We start from the raw sequence: 23,541 nt of genomic DNA on the forward strand, positions 1-23,541 counted from the left end.
TAAATCTAAGAAAGGCAAAAGTCTCTAAAAACATTAATAACAGTTTGGGAATAAAAATGAAATTATAACCCGAACTTTGCGAATGGTTTCCGTCAGCGGGAGTAGCAAGGACATGGTTTTTACAAGTAGCTACTCTTGCAGTATCTCCAAAGGTTTTAGTACAAATGTCTTCATTTATAAATTTATATATATATAAAGATTGTCTGTAAGAGATTGCCCTAGCGATAAGACCGCCTTTTGTACCTTTATGTGTATATTTCCATCTGTATTTATGTTACTGTATATCACTTGAATTGTTCAATTGTCATTGTAAGGGGGAAAATGGATTGTTAGCCATGGAGTTTGACAGCCCCATTGCTAGCAATATGCCCTATTAGGTCGACCTCCACGTGGTTCCCCATGGAAACCAACGTGAACAATTCTTGTTGAATTGGTCACGATGGGCTAACCGACCTACTTCATTCTCACCTATCATCCTTCACGGGTGCCCCGCCGGTGTATACCGATAGCGCGGGTGGGGTTATCATTCCATCATCATCGATTAAAAAAAAAATTGTCATTGTATACATATTTTTGTTTATGGTGCAATAAAGAGTTAAATAAATAAAATAAATGTAAAAAATCGCCCATGATACCCTTTATGCCATTGCCATTCCTGAAGACTGAGTATAGCATCTAATTTTTATTGCAGACTTTTCGATGTGTGTTATGTTGGTAAATCCCGATTGTGAATTAAAAATAAATGTATGTGCGCAACTAAAATTCAAATGCATTCATAATAATAATAAAGTTTCTATTGTGTAACATCCCCGGAGACGGTAACGTATGATAATGTGATGAGTTATTACATTACACATACATTATTAACATACATGACACATACATTACTGTCTCCAGGGCCAGGGTCAAGGTCAGGGTGAGATAGTCATCACTGACGACTCTCTCATGGTCACGGTATATTTATTTATTTATTGTTACCTGAAATTTACATACGATTAAACCATAACACAGCTCCTTGATGAAAGATACACAAGTGGGACAGAAGTATGTTATAAACTTTTTTTTTACAACACATGGGGCAAAAGAGCATATGGTTCACTCATGTGGTAAGTGACTACCGTCGCCCATGATCACCCACAACACTATAGGCATTGCAGGCGTGCTGCCGGCCTTTTAAAAAGGAATATGCTCTTTTCTTGAAGGTTACAATGTCGTGTCGGTTCGGAAATACTGCTGCTGAAAGTTGATTCCAAAGAGTGGTTGTGCGACTAGATTAAAAGATGGATTTAGGAAATAAAAGTACAGTATATATCATTAATAATTTATTATATAACTTAATTAAAATATCACTATAAATTTATTACAATAATGATAATAAATAATCATTGAGTATATAAATTATATCAAAACTAGAACATTTTACATTTAAACAAATATTTTGGAATTTTTAACGTGTTTTTAGAATTATATTCTATATAAATATGCTACTGGATATAAAAAAAAAATACTGTAAGATCATTATAGACGAATACAGTAAGTCATAAAAGGCGACTAAGGTAAGTCATCGAGGGATGGGCAGCAGCGTCCCTCTTAAAACATCACCAAAGTCTAACTGTGGTCTCCTTGCCTGCCAATTACTACGTGTAACTATTGGCAACCTCCTCCCCCCCCCCCCAAAGAGGGAGACCTATGTTCACCAGGAGACAGTTAACGGCTGATATGATGATGATGATGATGACAGTAAGTTTACTAAATTATCGATAGCCAGTATCCTGATTATTATTCTAGCAACACAAATATGGCATCTGTATTTGTAGTAGTATATTATATTTTCAATTAAATAATTTCATTATACCAAATTATAAGTTTTGACCTTAGATCTAAGAGATCTAAGAACAAAGAATTTCATAGAAGGAATGATAAAATCAAAATTGTAAATCATATGGTTGCCTCTTTCCTTCTTATGCAAATATAATTAGTAAAAAGAGGATGAAAGATACACTAGCAGTTGTCATTTTTCTCAATTCATAGCAGGCTAGTGTATAGAAAATACCTTGGACTGCCTTTCGAACTAACGTTTCCATTCTGAATGAACTGAAAATCAGAGAGAGATTGTCGTCAACTGTTCGTATACGAATTCTCAAATACTTCGGCCATATCATCCGGAATGAAGATTGTATGGAACGTTTAATTGTCCAAGGAGCGGTACAAGGCAAACGTTCTCGGGGAAGATCGCCAACGCGATGGACTGACCTCGTCAAAACGGCCACACAGAAATCTATTGTGGAATGCTCTCGCTCGGCGGCGAACAGAAGTAGATGGAGACATATTGCGAGAACCTCAATTGCGAAGGAGAGCCTCACCGACGATCCACCGTCATTGTGAAAACCACGACCACTCTGCCAAGAGTGTCCGACTGAACAGAGAGAGAGAGAGAGAGAGAGAATGAAAATATTTAATATCTCAATTATTTGTCAGTAACAACTTTTACATTACTAGATTATATATTCGACACAGTTTATGTAGAAAGTATGCGAGCAGGTTGTATCTGAATTTGGTAGGGTTATACGGCCGTATAACATTTGTATGTTAACATGGCCTGCTATGAATTGACAATTTTATCACTCCTTCTATGTAATTCTTGTTCTTAAAATTATATGCTTAGATAGAGCATCGAATTTCGAAAACGGATCACTTTTAGTCAGCTAAACTGACATTGGACTGATTAAATTTTGACACATACTTTTTTAAATTAAAACCAAAAACGCCATTTTTGTTTGTGTTGCTAGTAATTGAATTAAAAATCTCCTAAATCAAGTTGATTTTTTAAATTTGAATTTGGAACTATTTTTTCTATATGGTATCATATAAATATTTCCGTATTGTTTACAATTTTATACATATGTATTATTTAAAATGGCGGCCATTTTCAATGATTTAAAAGCGACAACATATTTTAAGTCTTAATTTGATAATATAAATTAAAGTAATCAGTAAAGATAAGCATCATTACGTATCATTGCGTATTGTTTATTCTTTTAAATTCATTCGTAAGAATTTAGTATCGCTTTTATTTTTCAATTTAATCTTACAAAATATTTTTATTTCCTTATTCTGAATAATAAATGTACGTTACGGTAACCCGATTCACGCACACATGGATAATACATTGACCTGTTTCTGGTAAAGAAACTAATATGAGATTATCTACATAATGTAAGGTTTTGACATAGTATTATAAAATAGAATAATGAATGTTAACTTTAGAAGCAAATCCATTATCTAAAATTTTAAATTTTTCGAAAATTGTATATAAAATAGGAGATATGACAAATTATCTTCTTTACACCTGAAGCTATAGGTAAAAATCGATTTTCCAAAATTTTTTTTGTACACTATATTACTAAATACTTTTTTTTTTTATTATTATTTTAAGGGCTTTTACCTTCTTCAGGTACATCAGTACTATCGTACCCTGAACTGATTTCTCAAACAAAACTTTATCTACTGTCCCTAGACGCGAAAAGAGAAGCATTAATGGGCATCAATAATTTACAAAGATGTTCAAAAAACTTATGGTTTTAGTTCAGCTAGTATAAATGAAATAAGACCAACATTAAATATATTTAAGTTAAAGTGGCGCATGAATTCTTCTCTTTCTTTACTAAATACTTTATAAATAACTTAAAAGACTTTATATTTTAACAATAATTATTAATTTTATCAACTGTATGTTAAAATAAATTTTGGTTTTCTAAAAATCTATAATTTATTATTTTACACGTGGCCGTGTGGTCCCGGCATAGAATAGGCCACCCCTTCCTTCCCATGGATGTCGTAAGAATCGACTAAGGGAGGACGAGAAGGGCAGCAGCGTCTAAAGCCTGACTGCGGCTGCTAATCCGTCTGCCAAGCGTGGCAACTACTGGCAAAACCCCCCAAGGGGGAGGCTTATGTTTAGCAGTGGACAGTTAAAGGCTGATATTATATTGTTTAAATTTATGTTTACATGCTGTATGGAAATTTAATAAAAATATAATTTGATTTTAGTATCATACATATCTAGAGATTTATTTAGCCGCTCTTAGCGACCGACTGACTGGGAATTTGAAGGAAGGAGTGAAATGAAGTGTTCACTAGTGTTTTATCTTGAGTATCATAGGTTTTAGATACTATCAGTTGATATCTATATACATATATATGCGATTGCGTGCTTGTCGACTACTATCGGCACCGCCGGTTCGCACCTGTACTGCTCAGTTTGCTCCCACTTATCAGGCTATTTCTCTGCTCAATTCTCTAATTGCTCAGCAGCCAGATATTGATATATTTAATGACAAAATATATATATTTTTTAAATGTTGTTTAAAATTTTTTTTTAGTTTTGTAAAATAAACCTATGGCTCACTACGCGTTTTTGGGATACTGTAAGTATGAAGAGTAATTTATAAATAAATTAATATAATAGGAGGTTATATGACATTATATGTATAACTCAAATTGTGACCATGAAATGACAAATTTTATATTTTTCCCCCCAACATTCAATTGTAACAAACTGACGGTGCACCTGATGGTAAGTGGTAAACTTGAACAGCATCATGGACATAACAGAATACTAGGTATCTCTGTATATTTCTTTTAATCATCAATTCCTTCCTATATTTTGTACACTATTTTGAACTTAATTAAAAACTGTGTCCCACAAAAGACCTACTACAATAGTAACAAAATCAGTTATCGTGGTCTAAAAATTAAACTACAAAACCTATTTTGATAAAATTTCTATGAGACTAATTTATATCTTTTCAGATAAAAAAAAAAATCCTAAAGCGGTTAGAACCGACGGAGTTATGAGGTAACAAACATTAAAAAAAAAACTTCTTCTTTTTAAAGTCAGTTTGAAAAACAAACTCTTTTTGCTTGGTGCAATTTTCTAAGCTAAAAATATTGAAGAAGGATTTAAAAATAAAATTTCAAAGTCAATAAAATAATAGCTTTTATAAACACATATCGAAAAGATTATAAAATGTCGTATTCCTTTTTATTTCTAGACATTTTTTAATATTAATTTTCTATCCATTATTATGAATTTAAAAAATAATAAAGAACATTTGATTTTTTAAAAAGAAAAAGATTATTTATTGCTTTTTTTAAGTATACTGTATTACTACCATATCTGAAGCGTCTGATATTTTTTTTAATTGTTGTGGTCCCATAGGAATAATTTTTATTTAAGTAAAGTTAATGTTAATAATTTTAAACAATCATTTTTTATAATTACCGCCCATTGGATTGCAATTTGCAACCGAGGAAAACAAGAAACACAGTTATTGTTTTTTTTTTTCAAACAAAAGTAAATTTTACAATTATAAATTTTAAATTAACTATTTTTACTTAACAATTTTATTTTAATAAACTATTTAAATAAACACTATTGGGATTTAATGAGATGAAAAAATTGCCAAGTCGTGATGACGACGCGGTGCAATCCACGTCGAAACGTCGGCAATAAAGAAGCAGGTATGTAGGTACTATTTACTTGCAAAAAAATTTTCATTCCGTTAAGTCCCGAAAGTGTATTTAAAATACGTTTAAACAATGCAACAAAAGTTTAAATTAACTTTTTTTATACAACTTAAAATGGCAAACAAGCTGACGGCCCACCTGATGGAAAGTGGTAACCGTCGCCTATAGACATGAGCAGTACCATGGACATAACAGAGTATACTGTTTCGCCCATGATACCCCCCATGCGTTGTCATTCCTCAGGACTCAGGTATCATTCCTCTGTACCCAGTAAATTATAAATTTGTGTCAATACAGACTAGTAATAAACATCAGATGTAATATTATTGAAGTCGCCATGTTGTTAAATTTCTTAATATTAAATTTTCAATTATTTACCATCTATCTAATTGCACGTTATTTTTCTACAAATATATTTGAATCACAGATATGAAACTAAATAATTTACATTTCTATCCTATTATTAAATTCGTCTAAAAATAATAATTTGGGGAGTGCCTCGTCTCTTACCATTAGTACCCGAATTTCACATAATGGTGTAGAGAGACGGCACTTATGCTATTTACAAAAATAATTTTTATTTTCGACTCACAATTTGTGCTATGTAATTATAAAATAGGTTGAAAAATTTACCATCCGTCGATTCGATCACACGGGATTCGAACCCGAACGTCTCTACTATCCTGGCTGGATGTATTACAATTTAGTAGCTCCCATGAAATTAATAATGTTATAAATAAATAAACAAATATATATTGGTTACTAAATATTACCATCACTTTTTTCCAAATCCTTTTTTCCATCACTTTTTTCCATCACTTTTTTTCTGACGTAGTTTGTTGATTGAAGGTATTTACATTTTTCAACCTGTTAATAATTTTGGAATTTACAAATGCAATATTTTACAATATTTTCAAATATATTAAGTAACATTAAGCTAAGGCGCCTATAATAATCATAATTATCACACAGATGAATAATATAACTAGGAAATTAAGTACTTTTTAAAAAAATAATACATCAATATTAATTTGTGATACTCAAAGAACAGACATGAAGAGAGTCCGTGATGCTTCATCGTACTCAAATTTGTCAATCACTCCATCACTTTACAACTATTAAATCACACGTGATTTGTACCAAAAATAAATGATTGGATCTAAGCACAGCGATTTCATTAAAACTAAGACTTGAAACTCTTAGTTTTGATGTTAAATTCTAAAGTTAGAAGGGCTCTGTTAATAATTAAAATTTGTAAGACTATTAACGAAGCTTATTATATTATTATATTAAATTAGTATTAATGGAATTTAATGAAAATGTAAGAAAACAGTTTACTTGACTCAATCTGCTGATAGTAAGAAAGAAAGAAAGAAATAATTTAATCGAAGAAGCATGCGGCCCACACAGTAGCGCACAAAACAAGAACAAAAGAAATCAAAACAAAACAAACAAAAGAAAATAATAATTGTATACAAATAGAAAGCAATTAAATTATAATAATAATCAATAAACAAACAAACAAACAAACAGTAGGATAACTCTTGAATCCAACATCGAACTCAATCCAAATCTATTGCTAATGACAATTTAATACTGCACTCATGTAGTAGTCCATAGTGATAGCTTAAATTCATAAAAACATAATATAATTGTTAACGTATGCCAGATTCATGATTAAAATCTTCTTATCAATTTAATTGTTATTAAAACAACCGGAAATACAGTTTTAGTTTTGTAAAACATTGCAATTTATGTGTATTGGTGGCGCCACAGTCGCGCTCCCGCCAATATGCAAAACTAGTGAGTCATTTTGTTAAAGCTAAGAACAAGGAAGGAATGATAAAATAAAAACTATAAATCATATGGTTACTTCCTTTCTTCTTATGCAAATATAATTACTAAAAAGAGAACGAAAGATATACCATCAGTTGCTATTTTTCTCAATTTATAGCACGTTAGTGTATAGGAAGTGTGTACGTAAAATTTTTGCTCATATTGATATGTCAATTATTTGCCAATAACAAATTTTACATTACTACATTACATATTCGACACAGTTTATGTAGAAAGTATGCAAGCAGGTAGTATCTAAATTCCGTAGGGTTATACGGCCAATAAAACCAAGTGACATATCTTGATGAATTTGATTATTCCAGACAGTATGATTATTGAAAACTAGGCAGCATGGTCTCCGACCTTAGCCTGTTCCACAACGGAACAAACGTACTAAAACAAATGAACTCGACTTCTACGAACTAGTCAAAAGGCAGATGCATTTTTATATGTCTATCTCTCTCTAACGCATTGGCAATGTCATAAATACAACGAGCAATACACTATGTGTATTATGCATTCCATCTACGAGTTTCTATTCCGAAATCTTTGTTAAAAGCAGTTTAGCTGTCAACACATTACTCATAGTATAATAAACTACTTAAGTTTAATTATCTAAAGCGACAAGAATTGTGATCAGGACATGTATAATCGTCATGAAATAAAAACTTATGTAAGACGTGACTGTATTATTTGTGGAACCTCGCAATAACAGCAAAAATCAATTAATTGCTTGAATGTTTTAAATTTTTATTAATATATATTTCTGTGTTAATTTCAACAAGACTTGCTTACATTTTCATTAAATTGTGTTGAAACTTAATATACGTAGGTGTAGTATAAGGACCACACGTGATCATATTTCAAAGCCGTAAATTGAAAATTTTAGAAACTTAACGGATTATTCTTAAACTAACAAATATGTTATACCTTTTAAAGCTTGTAAATATAAGCTTTATAAATTAATATAATAATCGGAATTAGTAATAGTATACTAGAGTATTACCGTGTGGTCCCGGCATAGAATAGGCCACCCCGTCCTTTCCCGTGGACGTCGTAAGAGGCGACTAAGGGCGGGCAAGGGATGGGCAGCAGCGTCCTTCTTAAAACATCTTAAGCCAAACTGCGGTTGCTAATCCGCCTGCTAAGCGTGGTAACTACTGGCAAAACACTCCAAACTGACTCTAGAGTATACTTAATAATTCCATGAGTATACTAATTAACGTTCTGATGATTCGCTTTCAAATAGAATGCTTTTGTTCATTATTTCCATTTATTTTAAAGCGTCATTGTATATTACATCTTTTAATGTGTCCAATATATTATTGTGTACCATAAGGATTTTATAATACAATACAATTTTTCTATTATTCCTAATTAGTTGTAAAATTTTCTAGAGTAACAGGAGTTCGTTGAGTATTCTGTAAAGTTTAAAGTTTAGTAACCGCATTGGTAGTGCATTGGTACACCAACAACGTACTATCAAGTTAAATTAATGGGCTGCTACATCTTCTGTCTTTACTGTGCTGTTTCCAAGATGTCAAAGACTGTACAGATTTTAATTCGTCTGCAGTCAACGGTCTACCTCTAAACTCATTCTCTATATCTTGAAGAGTTCTATCTTTCGTTTCTGGTAGAAACAGTCCAGCTATAACTAAACAATATCCTACCACGGCGAAATATAACAAATAGGCTCCGTAGATTCCTACAGATTTAAACAAAATAGGCACAGTTTTAACTGTGATGAAAAGATTCGAAGATAAGAACAGAACGCTGATACCGCCAGCTAGACTCCTATATTCTAATGGGAACAGTTCTCCAGCTATGATGAAGGGTAACGGAACGGTACCAGTAGCTATAGAGAACATATGGATATGTATCAATAAAATGCCTATTGCTGGATGGTCGAACGGTAAAAGGTGTTGCGCTTTGCAATATGTGTATCCAGCGATTGAAAGAAAAGCAAAAAGGTTAATGCCCACAGTGATGAAAAGCATGGTGCGTCGTTTGATCTTCTTGATAACGTAAACAGCACAAGAATTCGAAATGATTCTCTGGATATCCAACGTAATAATCATAAGGGGTATATTAGTGCCATCGCCTACTACATTTTGGAAGATATCTGTAGTGTACGCTGCCAAGATGTTCGCACCAGCCCACTGTCCCAAAGTATATACGTGCATCATAATAAATATTGGCTTGTAAAACTCTTTCTTTAGTACTGTATTATTAAAATAAGCAACACCAGCTTTCATTTTCTTTAAAAATGATTCAGACAAGTTCGCTTCGTCTTTCGATTCTCTTAATATAACACTGGCTTCGATCATCTCCTTCAGTTCCTCTTCCTCGCCGTCTCCTCTCAACCATCTAAATACTTTTCTGCAATCCTCATATCTACCTTGATCAGATAACCAACTGGGCGATTCTGGTGAATAGATCACAATTAACAAATCAATAAAGACTATGAATGCGCAAACCAACGCCGCAGTCTGCCAAGGCAAATAAGACCCCAAGGAATGCACAGTTAAAACCCCAATTGCAATAGTCAAGGATATGCTTGTTAAAAATGCACCTCGATTGTTTGGGCTTGTGTATTCACCGATTAAAACTGGTCCCAATGTTGCGCTCATGCCCATGGATATCCCCTGGAGAAATCTGGCGAATAGCAGTAAGGGTATACTTGTCGCTATGATGATGCAGAACCAACCAACCAGCATTGGCACGATGCTCACCAAGTTAGCTGTTCTTCTACCATATTTGGCCATTATAGTGGGTGCTATGAAGTTGCCTGCTACCAACGCGAAACCCAGGATGGAAGCTGAAACAAAAGCGTTATTGTAAGAATAATAAATATTACATTAAAGCCTGCGACGATCACACTTATATTCTATGAAATCAAAAAGTGGTATTGGTGAAAAATTTAACAAAATATTGGATCCAATTAAAACAATTGTTATTCCGACACGTTTAGCTGTTAAATAATACAGTATACAACACACGTGAAATACAGTAACAAATATTATAGTCAAATACAAGCATCCATTTTGAGGAATTGTTCAATGCTCACAGCCACTTTCCACCATCGTACGACTCACCATCGACAAGGAGTTCATCTTCATGTCCTACAGCCTCAATGGTCGCGTACTGCGCGGTTTCAGAGATGTTTCCTCCCACGAATACTCAAGTTGTGGAATGAGCTCCCTGCCGAGGTTTTCCCAAGAGACTACAGCATGGGGTTCTTCAAAAGGGGGGTAAAGAGGTTTCTTCAGGGTTGGCAACGCACGCGTAATACCTGGTATTGCAGCTGTTCATAGGCTACGGTAACCACTTACCATCAGGTGGGCCGTATGCTTGTTTGCCACTTCAGTGGTATAAAAAAAAATCCATTTTGTTGTTCAATAGTTTAAACAACAAAATATTTAGATAAACGCAAGTTTATCTATAAAATCACTCGACTAGATTACTAATGTATTAGAAACTAGGTTTTTTTTTTGTTGGATGAAAATGGTATGGTAACCCCGCCTGCGCTAACGGGATACGCTGGCGGAGCACCAGTGAAGGGTGATAGATGAGAATGAAAACAGGCCAGTTAGCCCATCATGATGAATTCGTCATGAAGAATTAATCATGACAGTTTCCAGGGGGAACCGCGTGGAGGTCGACCTGGTTGGGTATATTGCTAGCAATGGGATTTTTAGTCTCCATTACTAACAATCCTTTTCCCCCCTAGAAACTAGGTTATATGTCTAAGTACAGCTACTAAATACATAAAACATGTATCTAAGTGATAATAATATATTGTTATAACTATGTAATTTTTATGTTTATTTATATTTCTTGTTAGCAGTTAAGTGATTACCTTCGTGATTTAACTTAACACATACATCACGTAATGATTTTCATGACTGTTACATTTTAAAGTGATTATAAAGAGGTAGAGTTTGTACAAAAGTCTTTTGCTTGGGCAGTTCTGTTCCGTTCGTGTTTCTACCGTGAAGCAATTGTGTTTGCATGGCTGTGTTTCGGTTTGCAGGGTGGGATATGCCAGTGAATTTACAGGGTACAGAGGAATAACACCTGCCCTCAGGAATGGCAACGCATGCGGGTATCATGGATCAAAACATTACACTCTGTTATGTCCATGGTACTACTCACGTCTATAGGTGATGGTTACCACTTTTGATCAGGTGGGTCGTCAGTTTGCTTGCCATTCTAAGTTTCATATATAAAAAAGCGTATATATAAATTATTTAATTTCCAAGAGCTGTCTTTATATCTTTACTTCAACGTGGACTGTCGAACAATTTGACAGTTCTCTTGATTGAGTGCTGATCATCGCCTATACATCTCAGAATGCACTGTGTCGCCCCTAACGTTCATTCCGGATTCTTTAGGATTTTTTTTAGCCTCCCGTAGGAGTGCAGCTTGTTCCCGGATAATAATTTCCAGGTTATTTAGCTAATTTAATTTCCTTCTAAGTTTTCCTCACTCTTTACTACCATGTTCCCTTCATTCCTCATTTTTCATTCCACTTTTTCCCATTTGTCGTAACGATCTTCTTGGATTATTTCAAATTTCCGTAGATTCTTTAGGATTCAGAAGTAGATATTTCTGTAGGATATAGTAATTTTTTTGTAATATACTAAGTTTCTGTCGTGTGACCTCGTGGGTGTCGTATTAAACGACTACGGGAATTTAATGGCAGGAAAATGGGCAGCAGCGTCTCTCTTGTTAACTGTTGATAACCCGCTTGTCAAGCGTAGCAACTATTGGCAATACGGGGGGTATTATATGAGAGGCCAACAGTGGACAGTTAACGGTTGATGTAATAAAAATATTCACATGTTTAATTATAATAAAAACAATAGAACAAAATGTTTTTATGCCAGTAATTATTTCCATTGGAGTTTCCAACAATAATTCATATTGTAGGATTTTAATAAATTAATTTTTAATTTATTAATAAAAATAATTATTTAATTCCTAAAAGTAATACATACTTCAAGCATTCCGTATAGCTCATCCTTCATAAACCTGAGCACTGATGCAGTGTCATCTGTCTTTTATCGCAATAAACACTTCGGTTACTCTCGAACGAGGTGATTTGGTAATTTGCCAAATGTTAGAATTTTCCGTTCACTTCAATCGGTGAGAGTTACTGACGAAATATTGTCAGAAATACACGTTCGTGACATTAGAACGCCCGTAACTGAAGTCATGCACAGTTAAATATAAACATTTGATATTGTCTTTAACTTTGACTTTGAACTTTGACTATCTTAATATAGCATTATGGGGTGAAAGGGATTGTTAGTAATGGAGACTGAGAATCCTATTGCTAGCAATATACCCAACCAGGTCGACCTCCTCGCGGTTCTCCCTGGTAACTATCATGGTTAATTCCTGATGAATTCATCATGATGGGCTAACTGGCCTGTTTTCATTCTCATCTAGCACCCTTCACTGGTGCTCCGCCAGCGTATCCCGTTAGCGCAGGCGGGGTTACCATACCATTTTCACCCATCAAAATAAAAAAAATATATAGCATTATACTAGTTAGAAATGAGCAATGACAGTGACCTTAAAAACAGTTTTTTTATCTTATATAAAAATATATTCTAGTGTATTATGGTTTTATTGTAATTTAAAAAAATAAATGATAGAATTGTTACCAACATGCTTAACAAATATAGCAATAGATTTTTAAACAATTCTTTTATGCAACTTAGAATGGCAAACAAGCCCACCTGATGGAAAGTGGTAACCGTCGCCTATAGACATGAGCAATACCATAGACATGACAGAGTATACTGTTTCGCCCATGACACTTCCCATGCGTTGCCATTCCTGAGGACTCAGGTGTTGTTCCTCTGTACCCAGTAAATTCACGCCATATCCCACCCTTCAAACCGAAACACAGCCATGCAAACACAACTGCTTCACGATTGAAACATGAATGGGACAGAGGTACCCAAGCATTCGACTTTTGTACAAAGTCTCCCTCTGGTAATATAAATATAACAAACGCGGATTTTTATCTTAATCCTGTAATACTTACGAGTGTATGTAGTTAGAGATTAGATAAAGAATTCAATACACTTTATTAAACTAAAACTGTTTACAGATCGTAAGCACCTGCTGATGAGGGGGGGGGGGGATTGTTAGTAATGCAAACTACCAGTCGCATTGCTAGCAATGTACACAGTCAGGCCGGCCTCCACGTGGTCCCCCTATCATGCTGAAATTCCAATTCTTTTTCCGTGAGTTTCGTAAGAGGCGATTAAGAAAATATAGCAATCGATTGATGAGCAGCGTCCCTCTTAAAACACCACCAGAAGCCTAACTACGATCGCCAATCTGCCGAACAAACGTGGCAACTACTGGCAAAACTACCCTTCATTGGGGTGGCTCATGTTCAGCAGTGGAGAATTAACGGTTTTTAAATTTTTATTTTATTTATTAGCTCAGAAGGAAATGGATAAACTTAGAGCCTTTGAAACGTGGTGCTGGAGAAGGATGGAGAAAATTAGCTGGAGGGATCGAATTAGCAATAAGGAGGTCCTGCTTAGGGCTAAGGAAAAAAGACAAATTATTAGAACTATTGAGGGCAGAAGGGGAAAAATGTTGGGACACTTGATACGACACGACGAACTTATGAACATTATAATAGAAGGTAAGATAGAAGGAAGGAAGGGAAGAGGGAGACCGAGGCATAGTTACATCAGGCAGATCAAGGAAGGAGTTGGTGTCGTGTCGTATCAAGAGCAGCGTACCGTGAAGCAGTTGTGTTTGCAATGCTGTGTTTCAGTTTAAAGGGTGGGATATGGCCGTGAATTTACAGGGCACAGAGGAATAACAGCCGAGTCCTCAGGAATGGCAACGCATGGGATGTATCATGGGCGAAACAGTATACTCTGTTATGTCCATGGTACTGCTCATAACTACAGGCGATGGTTACCACTTTCCATCAGGTGGGTTGTCAGCTTGTTTGCCGTTCTGAGTTGTATAAAAAAAATCTTATAAAAAGGCAAGTAATGAATATTTGAAATGTTTAAATAAACAGGTGAGTTGCTAAGGCATTATCGTTACAGGAAAATCAAACAGATCACTGATAACTGTTTTCGTTTAAGATAGTATCAATAGGCGTAAATTTTGATATATTACATAGATAACTTATTACATAATATACAATATTACATTAACAATTTGCTCCTGATATATCATATGTGTGATCGGTATTATTGTCAAATGAAATATGTTTATAAAAAACTCAGAAATAAAGATATAAAAGAATGTGAGAACATAGAAGAACCAAAGTAATTTACTAGAGGGAGACTTTGTACAAAAGTTGTTTACTTGGGCACCTCTGTCCTATTCGTGTTTCTACCGTGAAGCAGCTGTGTTTGCATGGCTGTGTTTCGGTTTGAAGGGTGGGACATGGCGTGAATTTACTGGGTACAGAGGAATAACACCTGAGTCCTCAGGAATGGCAACGCATGGGGGGTATCATGGGCGAAACAGTATACTCTGTTATATCCTTAATATTGCTCATGTCTATAGGCAACGGTTACCACTTTCCATCAGGTGGGCCGTCAGCTTGTTTGCCATTCTAAGTTGTCAAAGACGGTCTGGCAACCGTCACCTACAGACATGAGCAGCACCATGGACACAACAGAGCACACTGCCTCGCCCATGACACTCCTCATGCGTTGCCATTCCTGAGGACTCAGGTGTTATTCCTCTGATGATGCAAGTGGCTTAGGACTATTCCCTTTGTCAATCGATGGCAGTGATTAATAATCCATTTCTGCCATTAAGTGGGCAATTAATGGCAGGAATTAAAATGATGTAGGTAGAATACGGAATAGAATAGAGTACGGGTAAAAGAATGGAGAGTCCATTTTTTTACCCGTTTTTGTAGGAATTGTCATTAATGTTTTTTTAGTGATTATCTACCTATAAAATGAATCTACCTCCCAAATTTCAGTTCCCTAGGTCAAAAGTATTTTTAGATTTTACGATCAATCAATAAGTAATTAAAAAAGTCCATGTAAACTGTTCCATGTATATTGCTTGCCTTCCGTATTCCATGTTCTGTATTGGTCATCTTGTTTACTCGTATTCTATCTCAATATGGAATAGTTTCTTGTAGAAGAAGAGAGAAGAAAGAAAGAAATAATTTAATCGAAGAAGCATACGGCCCACACAGTAGCGCACAAAACAAGAACAAAAGAAATCAAAGCAAAACAAACAAAAGAAAATAACAATCGTATACAAAGGAAAACAATTAAATTATAATAATAATCAATAAACAAACAAACAAACAGTAGGATAACTCTTGAATCCAACATCGAACTCAATCCAAATCTATTGCTAATGACAATTTAATACTGCACTGATGTAACAACAGTTTGGAATTAGCTACAATTAGGATCGGTTTACAATAGTTTGCATTGACAATTGCATTGAGAAGAGCGTACTCGACATACTCGATTTTAACGCTATCATGAAATATTCAAACATTAAATTAATTATCTGCTTTTTTTGTTAGATTGTTTCTATTAACTCCGTTACCCAACGGTTGCCTTGAAATTATTGCATTAGCAACATGGTGCCTTGTTACTTTAATATATTACCCTTAACCTTGCATTTAACTATACTATATTAACTATTTAACTATCACTAATTGTATTCTCCGTATCACCTCGATAAATTGCGAAGTTCAATGTCATGAAATGTTAGAATTACATACGTAAACCTTCTCAACATACTAGTCTAGGCTTGTTACTAGTTAATAAATGTGGTCTCGCAACTTCCTTATATGGTTAAACTGGTTTATGGTCTCGAGGTTATATGAAACGTTTTTCTCGTGACCGATATATATATAAGTTCGTCTAATTTCATTTAGCTTTGAAACTTTAAATCCACCGTCAGACGCCAATATTCAATATTGGCGTTGCTGTGATGAAAGAACAATCATTAAGGGATAAAGACTAGAGAAATAGGATCATTGCAACTTTTACAGGGTGAAGTTAGTTTCAACGTGGTCTCTCCTGGATTCCATAGTCGTTAACCCTTTATGGAGCAAGATGGTAATTTATGTTAATTGTACGATTACTTAGTTGTAAATATGTATCTTGTTGTAAAAATCTTATTGCATAAAAAGTATTTATTATTTTAAAAAAAAAATTGTTGCAGAAATACAACAGTGCCTAAAAAGCCTTTAAAAATTATAAAATATGAAATTTTTTAAAACAGTTCTTTTGCTTATTGTAGCATAAGCCAATGCCACATTTTTCGCAAAGTGTTTGCGTATACCCTGAGCAACTTGGAAATTTGCACCATTACATTCTTTTATCCACACAAACAGGCCAGTGTCCATATTGGTCTAACCTTACAACTTTAATAACCCGTAAATTGGCCATAGTGGGCCAAATGAACTGTCTTTAACTTCAACCAATAGCGCAGGCAAGGTGACCATTACAAAAGATCTCAATGCTGACTTATGCCGGTGGGTAGTGAACAATGATGTTTACACATTGATCCTGTTAGTAGAATGGGAAGCTTAGCTACTAGTTTCAGAAGAAAAGCAACTACAAAAGCTGAATTGGTTGTGCTGGTGCAGAATGTGCACAACAAGGATTTTGAGGATATGTTTTTTTTTTATATAACTTAGATTGGCAAACAAGCTGACGGCCCACCTGATAGAAAGTGGTAACCGTCGCCTATAGACATGAGCAGTACCATGGACATAACAGAGTATACTGTTTCGCCCATGATACCCCCCATGCGTTGTCATTCCTAAGGACTCAGATGTTATTCCTCTGTACCCAGTAAATTCACGCCATATCCCACCCTTCAAACCGAAACACAGCCATACAAACACAACTGCTTCACGGTTGAAACACGAATGTCATATATGTGTGTATCTGTCACTATAGCCATTTTAAATTGCGGTATACAATAGAGTTTATAGTAGATTTATTTAGCGAGGTGCAAACCCAATACCTAACATCTAGTAAATACGGAATAAGCAAAGGCAGTTTTGGGCTATGGCCAAAAACACGTTGAAAATGATCATATTCTTCGAAAAAAGAGCAAAGAGGTTTTTGTTTTAATGGATGATAATGGAATGATATCTTGCGCTATCGGTATACATTGGCCGGGTATCAGCGAGGGAAGATTGGTGAGGATGAAAAGGCAGGTCAGAGCCCATCGTGACGAATTCAACAATAAATTAGTCACGATGGTTTCCAGGAGGAACCGCGTGGAGATCGACCTGATAAGTTACATTGATACCGATGGGGACTAACCTCCCCATTGATAACAATCCCTTCCCCCCGAGCAAAGAGGTTTCTTAATGTATGCTTTATCAATTTATTTGGTTGACTTCCTAAATTCATCCACGATTTGGAACGTAGAGTTTTGAATGCTAAATCAGCACGTATTTTTTATTTTGTAAAAATTTTATATAATAAAAAGAATATCACATTTTCTCTTTTTGGGTTCTCAAGGTTGACTGGAAGATATCTCTTGAAGTCCGCCTGTGTACATTTTGACTATAACATAATATCTATATGTAAAGTGAATGTACGATGTATATAAATAAATAAATAAATGAACTTACCTATCCAAGAGCCAGATGATTCGTCAATTGGTATAATGGAATCTGGTTTTCGGAGCTGTGGCAGCAGTATGGCAGCAAAACCCATGACCAAGCCATGCCCGGACATGTTCAGACAAACGCCTATTGTGACGAAGCACTGAAAGGAAAAACAAAAAATATATCAAACGATTTTTTATATAAATAATTATATATAATTCTATATACCATAGATGTAGTACTATCTACAGTGTTTGCATGATTTTTTTTATACAACTTAAAATGGCAAACAAGCTGACGGTTCACCTGATGGAAAGTGGTAACCGTCGCCTATAGACATGAGCAGTACCATGGACATAACAGAGTATACTGTTTCGCCCATGATACCCCCCATGCGTTGCTATCTCTGAGGACTCAGGTGTTATTCCTCAGATTGATGACAGTTTTATCACTTTGATATAATTTATTATTAATAGGCTAACTGACCTACTTCATCCTCACCTATCATCCTTCACTGGTGCCCCGCCGGTGTATACCAATAGCGCGGGTGGGGTTACTATTCCATTATCATCCATTAAAAAAATAGGTATTATATTATCAATGGCGTAGCCCTCTCCATAATATTAATTCATATAGATATAGGTACACATACAAACGTAAACATGTTTTTATGATTGGTCTTTTTTATCATACGCAAAATTCGTGTAGGTAATTAATATCAGTTTTTTCGCTGATCGACATCTCATTAAGCATAATGCCCTTGTTAACTAATAATACATATGTATACCTATACATATGTACTATAGATACAGACTACGTACTATAATGATTACCATTTTTGTTATCAACTTGTTTACCGAGTTATTACTTGAAATGAAGGCAATTTTCGTTATTGAAAACGCTTCTTTTTACCTAGGTTAAAAAGTAATACCAGTACATCCAAATAGTCTAGTATATCTAGTTGGTATACTGGAGTAAATGTGTCAGAGTCTTGGTAATATATATATATATATATATATATATATATGCCACTTTTCGTTGTAATTTTATAACTCAAGAACGGCCTCACCTATCCAAACCAAATGTTTAGAGGCTTTGTTCGGACTATTTAGTAGATGGTTTATGTGAAGTTTGAACAAAATCGGTCGAGCGGTTCTTCATTTATCACATTTTTTGTAACAAATAAATTCAATAAATGGCTGATCATTTTTTTAATGGGGATTTTAGTGTCAAATTAAAACTTTTTTTTAAGATGGGGATTGTGCTGTCAAATTGAAACTTTTCAGTGTTTTCAGTACAAGCATGTTGTTACGTCATTCATGCGGTCATTTCATTTTGGACGTGTTTCGATTAAAGCAAATTGTCAGCGATAATTATTGTTTTGTGTTTATATTTTTAAATATATTGTTCAAATCGGCTATTCCATTCAATAGATATTTACGAATTTAATAAATGCATAGAAATAGAAAAAATAACGCTCTAGCGTTGAACGTCGTGATGAATTCATCAAAAATTAACCACGATGGTTTCCAGCGGGAACCGCGTGGAGGTCGACCTGTTAGGGTATATTGCTAGTAATGGGTCCGTTGGATCTCACTACCAACAATCCCTGTTCCCCCAAACCAATACCATATTACGACTACTCAAATTAGCTTCTGTATAAACCAACTTGAATAATGTTTATTCTGAATTTGACATGAGCATCTGGCCATTAGATCGGCCGTTTACCTGTTCGCTGTTCCAAGTGGTTCGGTATATACAGAAATATCATTTAATTCTATTTCCGTTAACAACAAAAACACAACGTGAATCTAAACATAACCACGGTACCTAACTAGCATTTTGTTTACTGTAAAATTACAGTACATAATGGTCATTTACATCATTTACTCCAATCCTAATTATATATATTCTTTATTACTTTATTGGAAACCATCGCCTTGATAGCCAGATTATTGCTCGCCCATCATGATGGACTAACTGGCCTGTTTTCATTCTCATCTATCACCCTTCACTGGTGCTCCGCCAGCGTATCCCGTTAGCGCAGGCGCGGTTACCATACCATTTTCATCCACCAAAAAAAAAAACATGTATGTAGACTGAATAATGGGCAGTGATTGATGACTAGTACGGAAGATCGTAGATTTTCCACTATTAATAATAATATGTAGTCACCTCAAACCCTCAAATGTCGGCAGTTTTCTTTTTTCTTTAATGGATGATAATGGAATGGTAACCCCACCCGCGCTATCGGTATACACTGGCGGTACACCAGTGAAAGATGATAGGTGAGGATGAAGTAGGCCAGTTAGTCCATTGTGACGAATTCAACAAGAATTGTTCGCGATGGTTTCCAGGGAGAACCACGTGGAGGTTGACCTGATAGGATATTGCTAGCAATGGGACTGTCAAACTCCATTGCTAACAATCCCTTTCCCCCCAAATCTTGGCAGTCGCACGCACACTGATGGCAGCGGAAATAAACAAAGTAATTCAAATTAATTAACCATCAATTTATACTAATATTATAAAGAGGAAAGAATTGATTGTTTGTTTGTAATGGACGAACTCAAAAATTAATCAATCGATTTAAAAACACTACTTCCTATGCCACTGTTTTTTTTTTAATGGGTGATAATGGTATGGTAACCCTGTCTGTGTGGGGGGAAAAGGATTGTTAGCAATGGAGTTTGACAGCCCCATTGCTAGCAATATACCTTATTAGGTCGACCTCCACGTGGGTCCCCCTGGAAACCATCGTGAACAATTCTTGTTGAATTCGTCACAATGGGCTAACTGACCTGCTTCATCCTCACCTATCATTCTTCACTGGTGCCCTGCCGGTGTATACCGATAGCGCGGGTGGGGTTACCATTCCATTATCATCCATTTAAAAAAAAACCCTGCCTGCGTTATCGGTATACACTGGCGGGGCACCAGTGATAGATGACTAATGAGGATGAAAGCAGGTCAGTTAGCCCATCCTGACGAATTCAACTAGAATTAGCCACGATGGTTTCCAGGGGGAACTACGTGGAGGTCGACCTGACAGGGTATATTGCTAGCAATGGGCTAAAAATACTATATAAACAGGCCACCAAAAATAGTGCATACTAAACAAAATTATGCACTTATATCTAATCTGGTCTAATGCTGTTTATGATCAAACACAACCGAAATACTCATGCACATTTATACTTATAATAAATCTGTATAGAGGTCAATTCTGTACATGAAATATATTTCCAAAATAACTATCAGCGGGTGATTAGTGATCGATACTGATGCCAAAAATGCAATCGGTAAAATTTTTGTCAATCCCTTTGTATGTTCGTTATAGAAACAAAAACTACTTGATGGATTTTAACGAAACTTGGTACAGTTATTCTTCATACTCCCGGGCAGGTTATAGTATACTTTTCATCACGCTACGATCAATAGGAGCAGGGCAGTGAAGGGAAATGTGTCTGTTACATCGAAACCACTGAACCGTGAGGAAGGACATAGGCTACTTATTTTACGGAAAACGACGGAAACACGGACGAAGTCGCGGGCAACAGCTAGTTTATTGTAATAAAATATTGTCTGTCATCAATGACACATAGAGTCACATTCACGGTACGTATTTAAGTTATTTTCCGTGATAACTGTTTATTTTTTTATTAAAATATTTGCGACACAGTTTACTTTTTGGAATAACAAAGTGAATCTTGACATTTACAATAGAATTTAAAAAGAAACACGTTCCCGTTCGATTTGATTGTATTTTTTTTTAATGTTTATTACCTCACTAGCGGCCCGACCCGGCGTCGCACGGGTGGACATTTTTAACATTTCCCTTCACTGCTTTGCTCCTATTGATCGTAGCGTGATGAAAAGTATACTATAACCTGCCCAGGAGCATGAAGAATAATTGTATCAAGTTTCGTTAAAATCCGTCTAGTAGTTTTTGTTTCTATAACGAACATACAGACAGACAGACAAAATTTACTGATTGCATTTCTGGCATCAGTATCGATCACTAATCACTCGCTGATAGTTATTTTGGAAATATATTTCATGTACAAAATTGACCTCTCTACAGATTTATTATAAGTATAGATAACTCCGTCAGTTGTAAACCTGTTAATTATTCTTTCAAATGAAAGGATATACTTACAGGTTGATCTCATAGAAACTTTATCGAAAACGGTTCAGTAATTTTGAAAGAAATAAATACTGGTATTACCACAGCCAAAGTTAGCTTTCTCGTGTTTGTGATACACAATTTTGTATTATATACCAATGCTATTTACAAATACGTATTTAAGGGGGGAAAGGGATTGTTAGTAATGGAGACTGAGAGTCCCATTGCTAGCAATATACCCAAGCAAGTCGACCTCCTCGCTTTTCTCCCTGGAAACTATCAAGGTTAATTCCTGATGAATTCATCATGACGGGCCAACTGGCCTGTTTTCATTCTCACCTATCGCCCTTCACTGGTGCTCCGTCAGCGTATTCCGTTAGCGCAGGCGGGGTTACCATGCCATTTTCACCCATCAAAAAAAAAAAAGAAAACGTATTTAAACCACTCACCTGCTTCTTGAACGGCGTGTTCCATTCACATTTTTTAGCCATCGCAACAAACACGCACACTAACAAGCATCGACGTTTGTAATTCACTATTAACACTTCCCGTATTGTTATATTTCACTCATCACATTTTTATCAGATGTGTCGTAACACGATAGATAAATACTTGCGTTATAATATCAACTGTGCACAGTGTAGCGCCACGCGCCGTGTTTCAAATAGGTCTGACTATTTATAATCAATATATATATATCTCTACACAGTTGACTGAGAGTTTTTTTTTTTGTGATATTACACAAACAAACATAGGGCCATTTTTTTTTTTATAATTAACTCGTTGAACGTAATTTTGTATCGTGATTAGGCATGCGTAATAAGGATATCGACCAATCCCATTGCTAGCAATAAACTCTCTCAGGTCCACCTCCTCGCCGTTCCCCCTGGAAACCATCTTGATTGGTTTATTGTTGAATTCGTCACGATGGGCTAACTGACCTGCTTCATCATCACCTATCATCCTGCACTGGTGTCCCGCCGGTGTATACCGATAGCGCGGGTGGGGTTACCATTCCATTATCACCCATTAAAAAAAATATGGATATCGATTTGATATTTATATATCGGATTTCTCTGGATATCGACGGTGGATAAAAGGTCATTACCAATTTCGGTATCGCCCATATCGGTCGGATATCTATTTTCGAGTATTTTAAAAGTCTGTTATCTAATATAATTTTTTGGATAACAGACTTTTTTTTATGCATTTTCGAATGGCAAACAAGCTGACGGCCCACGTGATGGAAAGTGGTAACCGTCGCTTATAGACATGAGCAGTACCATGGACATAACAGAGTACTGTTTCGCCCATGATACCCCTCCAATACGTTGCCATTCCTGAGGACTCAGGTGTTATTCCTCTGTACCCAGTAAATTCACGCCATATCCCACCCTTCAAACCGAAACACAGCCATGCAAACACAACTGCTTCAAATAAAATTAGA

General features: G+C 35.4%; 1 protein-coding gene across 1 annotated transcript; it reads right to left on the reverse strand.

Moving 5' to 3' along the window:
• Positions 1-1,309: 1,309 nt before the first annotated feature.
• LOC113522378 (facilitated trehalose transporter Tret1-2 homolog) lies at positions 1,310-22,777 on the reverse strand. Its single transcript, XM_052897082.1, has 3 exons — positions 22,544-22,777; positions 17,993-18,128; positions 1,310-10,183 (listed from the first exon to the last, which is right to left on the reverse strand). The coding sequence occupies exons 1-3, from the start codon at positions 22,583-22,585 to the stop codon at positions 8,853-8,855; spliced, it is 1,509 nt and encodes a 502-aa protein (XP_052753042.1). The 5' UTR covers positions 22,586-22,777; the 3' UTR covers positions 1,310-8,852.
• Between the last annotated feature and the right edge of the window lie 764 nt (positions 22,778-23,541).

Source organism: Galleria mellonella, unplaced genomic scaffold (genome assembly GCF_026898425.1).
Source record: "Galleria mellonella isolate WM207_F2 unplaced genomic scaffold, CSIRO_AGI_GalMel_v1 utg352, whole genome shotgun sequence".
NCBI lineage: Eukaryota > Metazoa > Arthropoda > Insecta > Lepidoptera > Pyralidae > Galleria > Galleria mellonella.